The sequence below is a fragment of the Tiliqua scincoides genome, chromosome 6 (assembly GCF_035046505.1).
Source record: "Tiliqua scincoides isolate rTilSci1 chromosome 6, rTilSci1.hap2, whole genome shotgun sequence".
Lineage (NCBI taxonomy): Eukaryota > Metazoa > Chordata > Lepidosauria > Squamata > Scincidae > Tiliqua > Tiliqua scincoides.
Window position 1 is genome coordinate 43,997,129 of NC_089826.1, and position 14,936 is coordinate 44,012,064.

General features: G+C 42.6%; 1 protein-coding gene across 1 annotated transcript in view; it reads right to left on the minus strand.

Moving 5' to 3' along the window:
* Positions 1-14,867, minus strand: part of SH3D19 (SH3 domain containing 19) — a 96,701-nt gene extending 81,834 nt beyond the window's left edge. The window contains exon 1 of the mRNA XM_066632236.1: positions 14,513-14,867. Within this exon, the coding sequence (XP_066488333.1) occupies positions 14,513-14,606 (94 nt within the window). The 5' untranslated portion in view covers positions 14,607-14,867. The remainder of the gene's footprint in view (positions 1-14,512) is intronic.
* Between the last annotated feature and the right edge of the window lie 69 nt (positions 14,868-14,936).

Sequence of the window (14,936 nt, forward strand, 5' to 3'; positions counted from 1 at the left end):
TTAAGCAAACTGCTCCAGTGTTCCTCCTTCATATGTTTAGGATGGGCTGGTCACAGTTAACATCTGAACCATTCCACGTTATTTACATGACAAAATGTTCAAAATTTGTATGGGACGTAACATTGTCAATTTCTCTCTCTCTTTACATATTAGGGAAACAATAGGGAAAGCAGCTAAGTTGAAGTAACAGCTACACTGCTCAATATGGTACCCATGCATATAATAGACAAAGTGGTAAATGTTATAATTTGGCAACAGGGAAAACCTGGAAACCTCCCTCTTCATGTTCTCTGTCACAATGACAAAGGGCATCCTATAACCCTAGGTGACAGGCAACCTAGGCTACTGAATGGACTGCGTGAGCAGCCCTCCTCTGTGTCAGTGGGCATGCAAAATTGAAATCAGGCATACACATTCACCATGACTTCATCATGCTCTGGAATCCAAGGAAATGATATTAAATAAATACACAAAACAAGGATGGCCTTCATCCTGATTACGATTTATTTAGATTACTGTTTATCCTGGAGTCTTAGGCAAACCTGATCTAGACTCACCCTGGAATTCAAGGTCTGGATATTACAATGGTTCATCACATCTTAGATTTTTGACTACATTGCCTTGTTGCTTCTGGATGCAGCTTCAGTTCTTCTACAACTAATGACCATTATTACTCAGTATCAGGCAGTTATTTGTTTTAAGGTCTATGTTGATAAGTCCTATCTTTATCTTTCATACTATGATGGAGACACAGGAAATTTTGAAAGAAATGCAGAGTAAAAACAAACAATATAATTACGTATCCAAATTCCACCAGAATTGTCTAAATTACAATGCTTAAATTTTAAACTGCTATAGCAAACCACCAAACAGAATTTATTAATAATAATAATAATAATTCCACAAGGTCATCTAGTCTACCACCTTCCTGTAGCAGGAAATTCTCAGACCTAGAGCATCTCCAGCAGATGCCTTTCAAGCCACCACCACCTTTACAGTTAAGAATTTCTTCCTGATATCCAAACAGAACTGCCTCTCTTACAGTTTGAACGCATTTGATTTAGTTCTAGCCAGGTACCATCACAACACTCTGTGGCAAGGAGATTCACATATTAATTACATGCTGACTCTCCCGACAGTCAATTTTAATGATTACCCCTCATTCTGGTATGATGTGAGAGGGAAAAAATTTATCTCTATCTATCCCACGCACAATTTTATGTTTCAATCATGTTCCCTCCACCCCAGCTGTCTTCAGTTATGACATACCTACATTTCGGCTTTCAAACCCTCCTGATTTAGTTATCTTCAAAGTATAGTAAAAGCTGCATAGCACTTGGTTAAGTGACAAACTTAGCTAATTGGAATCGTTGCCCCGCTGTATCAGACAGGCAGAGATGAAAGTTAAAAACTACACACTGCTTATTGAAACATCAGTTAAGCAAGCCCCCAGCCTCTCCCATTTACCTGACAGGTAAGTGGTGTTGCTTCTGTGGTGCTGCTCCACTCTTTCTACTTCTTCATGAGCCCCTTTAAGAATAGAGGCATTCCACTTCATTCTTCACGAGTCCTTCTTGTGGAAGTAGAATATCTCTATTCCTATATGGTCTTTGTGAGCAAAAGGTCACCATAAAGGGCTACCTGCCTGGTATGTGAAGAAGTAGCGGAAGCCCTGTCTGGGTTGGGGTATGTGTGGCTTGTAAACAAATGCTGGCATGTTTGGGTATTCTGCAACATCGCTATTCACTGTACATGCCAGATAACTGTATTTTAAAGGTATTCTGTTAAATGGAAACAAATACACCAACTTTTTTGTGGGGAAAAGGATCCAGGTTTAACTAGTCAACTGTATAAGTTAGAAGGAGTAGGTAGCCAGGTACACAAGTATCCCAAATGTGTGCTTATATTTTGCAGCCTCCCAACTTCAGAAATTTGTTCTTCTTGCTAAAACCACTTGAGAGGAGCAATGAGTTCAACTAGAAACTGTGATCTTAGATAAGGTGGATTTGGCAGCTTTGACGTATCAGCTTAAATCACATATTTATCTTGGTTTCAATAGTGATCCCTTTCCAAAGGTGATTCTTGCTATGCGGAAAGAAGGATGACTCAGGTTTACACCCTTAGCTTCATTGCTCATTTATGTTCGGTTACATCCTTTTTTAATGATACGGACAAGTCACAGGCTTTAGATCCTGGTGCCAACGAGGCCCATTTCATTTATGTGATTTATTTCTTAATAAAATCCTTCCTTAGGTTAACGGCTTAAAAACAAACTGAGCAGAATTAAAATGAACTTGTTTCAACTATTACAGGTAACCCTCTTAATTTTTTCCTTTACCCGTAGTTCAAGACTTCAACCCCTGACTCAGTTAGAATGTTGGAGAGTCCTTTCCACTTCAAGGGTTAAGCTTTTATTTGGGGTTTATCCACTTTTGATTGTTGAGTAGTATAAATTATATCAAGGATTCAAAGGTTGTTGAGGAAAAGGTTTGGGTGCGGTAATATCTGAACCTGATTGGAAATACTGACTGGTGCAAGAAACCTTTCAGGTCTGTCTCCTCCCAAATGAAAGGGCATATCCTTAATTCATAGAAGGTCCCTTTCCTCAGGTAAAGTGACTAAGGGTGCAATCCTAACCAACTTTCCAGCACTGACATAGCTGTGCCAATGTGGTATGTACTGCATCCTGTAGTGGGGAGGTAGTCAAGGGGGCCTCCTCAAGACCTTACCTTGGGGGCTGCATAGCAGCTAAGTCAGTGCTGGAAAGTTGGTTAGGATTGTGCCCTTAATGTGTTTTAAAGTTCTACAAATAAGCTGAAGAGATTGTGCCACCAAAGACACTTATTAACACATCTTTGTAAAAAGATGGTACAATTTCTAGAAGAAAGTCTCTTCCGTAATTTCTGTTATTGTAAGCTCACATACTTCACCAGATACAGTTCTTTCATTGCCATTGATCTTTGAACAGCAACCCAAAAGAGTATTACCTAAGGATTTTGTTATGTTCCTTTTGCTTACTGCAAGTTTGGGGATTGGTCTTCACTGGAATAATAATAATAACAACAACAACAACAACAACAACAACAACAACAACTTTATTTTTACCCCACCTTTCTCCCCGAAGGGACTCAAGGTGGCTTACAACAGGTTAAAAACAGATTAAACAATACAATTAAAAAACAGATTAACAACATAATTTAAAAACAGATAAAAGCATATTAACACATATCATAAAAACAGTAGTCAGATAACAAGTAGTAAAAAGGTAAAAAGATTATAGAGCAGCAAGTCACAAAAGAATCAGGCCTGTAAAAAATTAAAAGATGTTGAAAAGATGTTAAAAAGGCCAAGAACTCAGAAGGCTTGTTTAAAAAGAAGGGTCTTCATTCCATTCCATTTCTCCATTACCAGTATATGGGGGAACTTCGCTTTAGCAGAAAAAGTAATCTTTGAGGCTTTGAGTGCTGGCAAACTTGATTCTTTTTGCTCTATTTGGGCTGCAATCCTATGCACACTTGTTTGAGAAATGGTGAGCACCATTAAACTCAAAGGGAACATAAGAACGTAAGAACAGCCCCACTGGATCAGGCCATAGGCCCATCTAGTCCAGCTTCCTGTATCTCACAGCGGCCCACCAAATGCCCCAGGGAGCACACCAGATAACAAGAGACCTCATCCTGGTGCCCTCCCCTGCATCTGGCATTCTGACATAACCCATTTCTAAAATCAGGAGGTTGCACATACACATCATGGCTTGTACCCCATAATGGATTTTTCTTCCAGAAACTTGTCCAATCCCCTTTTAAAGGCATCTAGGCTAGACGCCAGCACCACATCCTGTGGCAAGGAGTTCCACAGACCGACCACATGCTGAGTAAAGAAATATTTTCTTTTGTCTGTCCTAACCCGCCCAACACTCAATTTTAGTGGATGTCCCCTGGTTCTGGTATTATGTGAGAGTGTAAAGAGCATCTCCCTATCCACTCTGTCCATTCCCTGCATAATTTTGTATGTCTCAATCATGTCCCCCTTCAGGCGCCTCTTTTCTAGGCTGAAGAGACCCAAACGCCGTAGCCTTTCCTCATAAGGAAGGTGCCCCAGCCCAGTAATAATTTTAGTCGCTCTCTTTTGCACCTTTTCCATTTCCACTATGTCTTTTTTGAGATGCGGCGACCAGAACTGGACACAATACTCCAGGTGTGGCCTTACCATAGATCTGTACAACGGCATTATAATACTAGCCGTTTTGTTCTCAATACCCTTCCTAATGATCCCAAACATAGAATTGGCCTTCTTTACTGCCGCCGCACATTGGGTCGACACTTTCATCGACCTGTCCACCACCACCCCAAGATCTCTCTCCTGATCTGTCACAGACAGCTCAGAACCCATCAGCCTATATGTAAAGTTTTGATTTTTTGCCCCAATGTGCATGACTTTACACTTACTGACATTGAAGCGCATCTGCCATTTTGCTGCCCATTCTGCCAGTCTGGAGAGATCCTTCTGGAGCTCCTCACAATCACTTCTGGTCTTTACCACTCGGAAAAGTTTGGTGTCGTCTGCAAACTTAGCCACTTCACTGCTCAACCCTGTCTCCAGGTCATTTATGCAGAGGTTGAAAAGCACCGGTCCCAGGACAGATCTTTGGGGCACACCGCTTTTCACCTCTCTCCATTGTGAAAATTGCCCATTGACACCCACTCTCTGTTTCCTGGCCTCCAACCAGTTCTCAATCCACGAGAGGACCTGTCCTCTAATTCCCTGACTGTGGAGTTTTTTCAGTAGCCTTTGGTGAGGGACCATGTCAAACACCTTCTGAAAGTCCAGATATATAATGTCCACGGGTTCCCCCACATCCACATGCCTGTTGACCTTTTCAAAGAATTCTATAAGGTTCGTGAGGCAAGACTTACCCTTACAGAAGCCATGCTGACTCTCCCTCAGCAAGGCCTGTTCGTCTATGTGTTTTGAGATCCTATCTTTGATGAGGCATTCCACCATCTTACCCGGTATGGATGTTAGGCTGACCGGCCTATAGTTTCCCGGGTCCCCCCTCTTTCCCTTTTTAAAAATAGGCGTGACATTTGCTATCCTCCAATCTTCTGGCACCATGGCCGTTTTGAGGGACAAGTTGCATACCTTAGTCAAGAGATCTGCAACTTCATTCTTCAATTCCTTAATAACCCTTGGGTGGATGCCATCAGGGCCCGGTGACTTATTGATCTTTAATTTATCAATGAGGTCTGAAACATCTTCTCTTTTAACCTCTATCTGACTTAACTCCTCGGTTAGGAGGGGCCGTTCGGGCAGCGGTATCTGCCCGAGGTCTTCTGCCGTGAAGACAGATGCAAAGAACTCAATTAATTTCTCTGCCATCTCTAAGTCTCCTTTTATCTCCCCTTTCCCTCCCTCACCATCCAGAGGGCCAACCTCATAGTCTCGCTTGGCCTCCAGTATCACCTTCTTACATTTCTTTTGCCACAGTTTATGTTCCTTTTTATTCTCCTCATTAGGGCAAGACTTCCATTTACGGAAGGAAGCTTCCTTGCCCTTCACAGCCTCTCTAACTTGGCTGGTTAGCCATGCGGGCACCCTCCTGGATTTAGTGGAACCCTTCTTTCTTTGCGGTATACACCTCTGCTGGGCCTCTATTACTGTTGTTTTAAGCAGCCTCCATGCACTCTGGAGAGATTGGACTCTTTTTACCCTCCCTTTCAACCTCCTTCTAACCAGCCTCCTCATTTGGGGGAAGTCTGCCCGTCGGAAGTCAAGGGTTTTTGTTAGAGATTTGCCTGGTATTCTTCTCCCAACGTGCACGTCAAAACGGATCGCAGCATGATCACTGTTCCCCAATGGCTCAGTAACATTTACATCTCTAACCAGGTCCTGCGTGCCGCACAAAATTAAATCCAGAGTCACCTGTCCTCTGGTGGGCTCCGTGACTAGCTGATCCAAGCCACAGTCATTCAGCACGTCAAGAAATCCGGTTTCCTTATCGTGACCAGAACACAAATTGACCCAGTCAATATGAGGATAATTGAAGTCCCCCATGATTACAACCCTGTCTCAGAAGAAGAACCCTGTCTCAGAAGAAGGAATTTACTTCTGAGTAAATATACAGACAATAATGCTAGTATCATGATTGTCTGTAAATATACAGAAAATCATGCTGTTGGTATTACTTTGGGGGCCCAATCCTATCCAACTTTCCAGCACTGATGCAGCCATGCCAACAAGGTATGTGATGCATCCTGCAGTGGGGAGGCAGCCATGAAGACCTCTTCAAGGTAAGAGAAAGTTTGGTCCTTTACCTCAGGGCAGCATTGTGGCTGCATCAGTGATAGAAAGCTAGATAGGACTGGGCCCTGAATGTCTGCGTGTCTCTTTTGATAAGCAGCACTTTTGAATTTTTTTAAATGTTTTTCCTTATTCAATTTATGGAAAAAAGCAATTAAACATTCACTTAATTTTTTTTTTTAAAAAAGCAAATTCTCACACTTAAGAGAGTGGGTTGGGGTATGTGTGTGAAGGAAAATTTACCCTATTTTTTGTGTTTTTTTTAAACAGAAGCACCCCAGAATTATATTTTCCAGTCCAGGAGACAGGATGTTGCTAGATCAGGGAAATGAAGGAAATTTGCACATGCATGTTTATCACCAGATGACAGCAACATCAGGCTCTGACTTGCATATACAAGAGTCAACTCCACAGACAATGGTGCCTCTTTCATTTCAAATTCCTCTTTGTAGCTTTTCTGGGCTGCAATTCTGTACACGTTTAAGCTGGGAGGAGACCCCACTGAATTCAGTGGAACTCATGTCTTAGACATGCCTAGGACTGGGGTGCCAATTTCATTTCTAGGTTATCAAGTTGCTTTTAATTATATATAGGAGAAGCTTGCTTTGATTTTTTGGGGGTGTTGAGGGAGATCTACTTCCTTTAAAGAGGAATTCCAGAGGGGTAGCCATGTGAGAACCCAATTCTATCCACACTTTCCTGGGAGGAAGCCCCTTTGACACTAATGGGACTCACTTCTGAGTAGACATGCATAGGATTGGGCTGTTAGTCTGCTGTAGCAAAAACAACAAAAAGCCTTGTAGCACTTTAAAGACTAACCACTAAAGATAGTGGACTATAGTCCACAAAAACTTAAGCTGAAATAAACCGGGGACAAAAGGTCTCTCTCTCTCTCTCTCTCTCTCTCTCTCTCTCTCTCTCTCAACGTTTAAAATCCTTTTGTCTAGATTATATTTCATTTTTCAGAATACGCTTTTATAGCTGTTGTGAAAATGCAACTTTTTATGGTTCTATTTGTCCCCTGGTACAACTGTCAGCAGACAAGTACTTTTCTGTAAAATAAAAACAGACTTTATTCTTAGTGATGTTGGTTCATTTCCAAGGATAAGCTGCAACAGATAACAGCAAAAGAGCCTCTGTTACCACACTTAATTTATTCTAACAGTGTTTGGTGCACAGCCAGTTGACTTCAGTGCATTCTTCCTACTGACTTCCTTGGACTTTGGAGCAATCCCATAACTAGCTCTAGCTGAGACATTAATCAGGTACTTGGTATCTGCACAGTCACTGGTTACAAATCATAAAACCAAACAACTGAAAGGAATCAAAGGGCATTTCATCCATCCTTCTCTATAAAGGTAAAGTTCCACAATGCTGTCCATAGCACAAGCAAAGAGCATGTGCACATTAGAGATCTAGCTGCACAGCAGTGATGATGTTGGGAAGCATATTTTATCAAATCTTGTACAGTATTCTATACCTGTCTGGTCCTGCTTGACCCTGCCCATTTTTCCAGTGCTTCAGAACAAATCCAGGTGGCTCAAGACACTGAACAACATGCTGCATCTGAATCCACCACCATGCCAATTCCAAGTCTCTAGTTAGTGTATGATTTCAAACGTATTAGTCCAATCCTCAATATGGGCAAAATCTATTCAACAAGTCTTCTCAAAAGGAAGCTCTATTAGGACAAATGCTTGTCATTGAGTATCATGCCCCATAGTATGTAGAAGACCTGGATGCCCCACAGAACTAGGGGCTGTTTAAAAACAGCAGCAGGTTGATAGTTTAGCTAGCACGTGCATTGTGGATTTCTGGACCAGTAGGATTTGCTTTGTCCAGACTCAATTTCAGCTTGTCAGTCTTCATCCACTATCTCCAGGCAATATTTCAGGACTTTAACAGCTACTTCAGTATTTGATAGACAGATCAGAGCTGGGTGTCATTAGCATATTGGTGGTACTCAACTGTAAATCCCTGGATGGTCACCCTACCCATCACCCTCTTGACTGATTGGTTACAAATATCCAGTTACCACACATTTTGTTACACATCTGCTTCTGAAGTGTGCTTAACACTTTTCTTGCCATTTTTAAGGTGAGAGAACTTCCAGTGAAACTTCTATTGCAGCATTTTAATCTTTTAACAGTTTCTGGTTTTTATTCTTTTTTTTTTTACATTCTGGGAAAAAGGCATTTCTCCCAGTTACCACCACTCAAGCAAACCTCCTTTAAAACAAGGTATTTCTTTTAATAACAGTTTGTGATAATGAATATCTGCAGCACAAAGACAACAAAACTCTCACAGGTTGTGCCTAGGTAGCTCTTTGGATCCCAGCCACTGAACATGAGTTCTTGCCCATAACAGCATAAATAGCAGTGACATGCGGTGAAGTGAATGGCTAGGGAAGCACTTGCTGTGGCACCAAGAGGCATTCTGGGGGCTACCTGGAAGCTACAGAGCCTTCATAATCGCAACAACCGAGGCTGAGCTCTCACTGCTGCAGATCTAATCTATCCCTGTACATTGTATACAAGCTTGTGTATTGTACTCGTATACAAGCACATGCCTGCCACTATACAGGGAGTAACTACTGCAAATCAATGTTTTACTTTTATTTTTATATTCCTGTTCCATCCTTCAGGTGGTTTACAATAACGATAAAATACAGATTAAAAACAAGAAAAATATATTAAAACAGTAGAACTACAGAACAGTTAAGTAGAACAAAGTAAAGTGTAAAAAGCAACACAGCAACTGCCAATGGAGACATCAAACCATAGCTTGATTTAGGCTCTCATAGTCTGGTGGAACAGAAAATAATTTACAGTAATTATACTAAATGTATTTGCATAATTTGATTTTTTTACATTACTGTCTATAACAGCCAGCTCAAAACAGGTGCATGATTGTGCACCTAGTTACTCCTAATGAATCCAGAACAAATCTCTGCTGTCTTTGAAAGATTTGGATTGCGCTGGGACAGGCAACTGACATCTCTTAAAACAAATCCATGCTATAGAAATACTTTCTGTCAAGATTATTTAGAAAACACCGATATAGGAAGAGGCATGAAATGAGAGAGAAAGAAAAAGGATGTTTCATTCCAGGTTCATGATACTTGCTTCCATAGTTTCAATTGCCATTGTTATAGTATAGCAACAACTTTAAAAAGATTATAAGCAAGTATCTAGAACAAGAATAAATGTTCTTCATAATAATTGAGAGATTTTTAATGAAATGCCAACACTGCCTTTGATAAATCAGGGGCCCAACTTTCCATAACGGCCCACAGAATTAGATGACAAGACCAACTCTAGCAAGAACATGGGATGTTACCTTACCCCCCCCCCCCAAAAAAAAGGCCATATTGTCATATCACCAGTGTGAGCAGCCAGTTAGTGGAAATGTCAATCAACAACAGCTACTGAGCTGCAAATCAATACTTGCCTGGTTCAAATCAAGCCTTTGCAATGAAAAATCTCAACAGCAGCACCCCAGCTGTAATATGGGAAATACTAATATAGTGTTATCTTCAGATGTAAGTCTCATGATGTTCAATGGGGCTTCCTCCCAGGAAATAGTTTAAGGATTGCAGCCTAACATACTTTACATGGTTGTTGCAAGGACTTAATAAAGATAATACATGTGAACCACTCTGCATACTCAAACAGCATTATACAAATACCAGGCGTTATTAAATAACCCTTCATCGAGAAAAGTTACCCACTAATCATGACTATCTAACAACACAAGGAACAGTACAATCTCACAGAAGAGGACCAACTTTTAAATACCGTATATGCTAAAAGTTGCCTTACGTTTAATATTCCTGTACGCATCTTCCCAGTTACAATGAGGCGTATTTTAATAGTTAAATGGGACTACTAATCCAAAAGGTTTTTATTTAGAGCAGTGGTCTTCAATCTCTTTTGTGCCATGACCCCAATCAATCAAGTGTGAAACTGGGGACCCACTGCTGATCCTGCTCCCTTCTTGGTACCTGATCCATCCATGCCCCACTTGCCCCATTTCCCCCCATCTCTTCTATCTTCACAACAACCCTATGAGGCAGCAGTCTGAGTAGGGCTGACCTTAGGAGTTGCAGGGTAAGACAGCAAGAAGAGGTTGTGCAGGATTATATCATTAACTCAGTTTTAATAAAGCAGTACCAATATTGGATTGGATCCAAGTCTTCTCTTGCACAGGTTTTGAAAGGTTCCTACAAACCCCCAAATGAGGCTTTGTGATCACATTGAGATTAGAGCCTATGTATATAGTACGTAAACATAAGCAGAATTAGGTGAAAGAAAAAACAAACCATCACAGAGGAAATTAGACACAAATCCTAAACCAGAAATTTTGCCAGTTTTCTAACACTTCGAAAGTTGAATGATAGAAAGGGACTGATGGACCGAAAAGGAAAAAAAATTACAAAAAAGAACAACAGTATAGGAAACAAGACTATCTCTTCCGCAAATGCTTGATTGGCCACAATGCTAGAACTAAATCCAATGCGGTAAACAAACAGAAGATACAACTACACATTTAGGTGGCAGGTCTGCACCAATCATCCACCTGGCAGAGTTACTGAGATCATTTTCTGTACTATGGCAGCTTAGGGCAAAGTTCTCTTGGAATATCAAACAAAGCTCTCTGGAATGAACAGAGTGAGCTAGACAGAAACATTTGTCCTGGAAGAGGAGCGCAGAAGAACACAGATGCGCTCTTGTATGGCCCTTATCAATGGGTCTGTCGGATGTTCTTGGGAGATTGTACCTGCTTGTAAGGTGCTTCTGCATGTCTGACTTAAACTGGGGATGCCACCAGTCAGATTTCAGTGCCTTATCTCTGATATTCACCTTCAGGATTGTATCTGCACTGCAAGCCTAGTAGGCTGAGCTTCATGGTGGTCATCTAGGCTGTGATATTAGCTGCATACACTGGCAGCAGAGGCCCATTGCTCTCCATCAGGCTCTATAAATTTCAAGCTTCATCACTTCCTTTTCAGCCTGTGCAATCTGTTTATGGCATGATGGTAGAGCTTGTGCCAATCCCCTTGGGTTCTGATCCCTGCCTGTTTTGAATCCCACACCTGCCTCTGGGTTGAATGGACTGAGTCCTTCTGCCTACTTTTGGAACCTGACCACTTGGAGACAGACCACTAATGAAGCCCAACACTGATGTACTCGATTGCACAGCTCTTGAGTTTCAGTGGGAGCTTCAGACTTCGGGTCAGTCAGGCAAAACCGACACTGATAAAAAGGCTGGCTGTTCCGCTAAAACTAGGAACACCTGCCCCTGTAAAGTGCCAAGACTGGAGACTGCCTGGGAAACCATGTATAAGCTATTCAGAGCTGGAACATTAACAAAACAAAACAACTAACATTCCTTCAATGTGGTTAAACATATTTTAATTAATTCCAAGACAAGAGAATAACAGGCGATCTGTTTGCAAACCAGCATCAAAGAGTCAAGCAAATTTTCTAGTTGATGAATCGTTTGGTAGGGGGAAACTGTCATTCTCTTTAGGAATGCAAATCTTGTGAAGTACATCTATCAGTAAGAACTTAAAATGTTTAAGGAGCACCTATGAAGGTGACAGGCAAACAAAACCCTTGTCAAGAAGGTAAGGGAAGGAAAACCCCTTCAGAACATGGAACAGTCCACTGTTGTGCAAACACTGGGACCAATAATTTAGGGAAGTTTGCAGGGCAAATCTTGGAAGTCAACACAGTGTTAAGTATGTATGCCAAGCCGCGACACAGATGATCCTTTGATATTCCTTCTCCTTTTATGAATGGCTTGAGCTGCCACTACACTACTTAAGTATTGATTGCATATGCTCTCCCCATCTTGTTCTTACAATATGTTATGATCATGTCAATAATGGAAAAAATCTTTTAGAAAGTGGTTATTTGTGGCCCACAAGCCCATTTATAAGTCTCTTATACACACATTAGGCTTTTCAAACCTAACCAAATCAGTCGAACCATAGACAGAAGGTAACTTTTTAGCATTGGGACTCACCTTGAAAAGAAGTTTATTTACCAGCTGCTCAAGACTGTGTGGCTATAATGGTGATTGGCAGCAATGCTACCCCCACCCACAAGTAGTAAGTTGTTTAACTCTTGATGCCCGTAGCCTAATCTACCCTGTGCAGTGGCGTAGCTAATGATCGTGTAGCCCGGTGCCAAACTCAAAATGTTGCCCTGGAAGTGATGTCACAACTGGAAGTGACATCATGCCCATGCTTTTTAAAAAGTGAAAATTGGGAGGAAACCACCTCCTTCCCCCCCTAGCAGCTCACCACCCACTTGCTCTGCTGCCTCCCCCCATCAGTGGCATAGCTAAGGCATCTATCTGCTAACTGGGCTCAGAAAAGATTCTGTAAAGCCCCTGCATGATAAAATCAAATTTAATTAAGTAAATAAATAAAAAGTTATTAAATCCATGCTGTATCAAAATAACATCTCATTGGCATTCAGAACAATCAGTCTCATAGGTCAGTTTGCAGTTAAGCAAATTCACTTTTTGTTCCACAAGACAGTTGTGTTTTCATTTTCTGGTTAATCGGCCATAACTTTTGATAGAATAAATATTTTCCAATGCAGTTTATTTCATTGCATTCTGCATTAAATTACCTTTCCAATGATATATAACATGTATTATTCATACATACCAAGTTTTTCACAATTTTGGTCACTAGAATCAAGCTCAGCTTGTTGCCCCCCTAAAGCTTGATGCCTGGTGCAACTGCTACCCCTGCATCCCCTTAGCTATGCCACTGACCCTGTGAATTTCGCAAACCACCAAAAGTTGGGTTGTAAGTCACCAACCCATAGTTTGGTAAATGCTGAACTAGAGGAAATTCAGAGGGTGCACAACTACAGAGATTATGCTCCCTTTTTGATAGGGTCCAAAAATGTTTGGTCTTCATTAGGGGACCAAGCGGACGTAGGGGACCAAATGTTTGGCTTGTCCAAGTGCTATTACAAGTATATTGTACCAGTAATTTATCATGTGCTTTGCACATATAAAATCAGAATGTTACAGCTGGCAGGAACATTAGAAGTCATCTAGCTGAAGCTCTTGCTCAATACATGCAAAAAAGTATTCTCAAGGGACTTAAATACATCCTCAAACTGAAAGTTAAACAGTTTCAACCTAGGCCACCATCAAAGGGGATTCTGAAAAGAGTTGATACTTTGGTCTTTCCCCCACTCCTTTTTAAGCAGCCCCCTGACACACCATATTACAAACAGCTTTGGAAACACCCATGAGTTTCAAAAGTGGATTTTCTCAAGCGACTTGGTACATTGCTGGCAGGGAGGAAGAGTAAATTATGAGTTCTCGGGACTGTGGCTCAAATCCTGACCACATATTAGTGATTCAAGTCCCACCTGGAATGTGTCGGCCCTTCCCCCATTAGTAAGCTGGCACTGTTCAAGGACAGGGTGACCAGATATCATAACCACAAAAAAGGACAAGGCACCCCAAAATGTAGGACACCCAAGAAAAAAAACAGGACTTGACAAAATCTACATTCATATATTGATTTCATGTGGTTAAACACTATATTGCTTATTAAAAACTATTACATATAATTTATTAATTACAAGAAGGCTCTGCGCTGCCTGCTCAGAGGGAAAATGAGGGACTTAAGTTCTTTTCCAGGACATGAGGCTAAAAAAGAGGAAGTGACCTGGAAAAGGAGGACATCTGGTCACCCTACTCAAGACATGGGCAGATCCAAGGGGGAGAATGGGTGTGTGCCCCCTCTAACTCTTGTGCCAGCGAGGAGTAAAGTTGGGTACCAGGTGAACACCCACTGGGCGAAGCTGAGTTGGAATAGGAGCCCAGGTCTACCCGGCAGGTAGATCTGGGCTCTGAGTCCAGGCAGGAGCCCAGGTCTACCCACTCTTGGTGATGAAGACCATAAGCTGAACCCAGAGCCCAGGTCTACCCGCCCAACAAACAGCCATGGAGGCCACAAGTTCAACCAGGAGCCCAGGTCTCCCCGGCAGGTAGATCTGGGCTCCGTGCAGGTGGGAGCCCCGGTCTACCCACCTGGTTGACCTGGGCTCTGGTGTTAAGGTCGTGCTCATAGTGTGCGTGTCCCCGAAACACTGGACCCGCCCCTGAGTTGCACCCAGCCGAGTTTCCCGGCCGCCCACTCCAGCAGCCTGCCCAGGCTCAGCTCGGGGCTTACCTGTTGCAGGGCTCAGGCTGACTCTGCGGAGCCTTCTGCGCAGCTCCTTCAGCTGCTCCTCCTCGTCCTCTTCCAGCCTCCAGGCTTCAGCCATCGGCGTCGGAGACAAAGAGGCTCTCAGGAAGCCACCCCCTCCATCGCGCCTCCCGGACCCCCGCCCTGCGCCCGCTGCACCTGCCGACCGGCTCCTGCTTTCCCTTCTGCCCGCGCACAGGTTTCAGCTGCTGGTCTCAGAGGCTGGTTGGCTGCTGCTGCCGGGCCTGCTGGCTGCCTTAGAAGAGCTCCGAGGCACTGGACGCAGCAGCCAGGCAGGGCAGAAGGGCGCGCGCACCCGGCCAGAGGCACGGGGAGGGGAGGGGGCCTTTCCCTGCCCGTGCACAGCACTCCGGGATCAACAGGAAACTCGCCTCCCGCCCGCCACTGA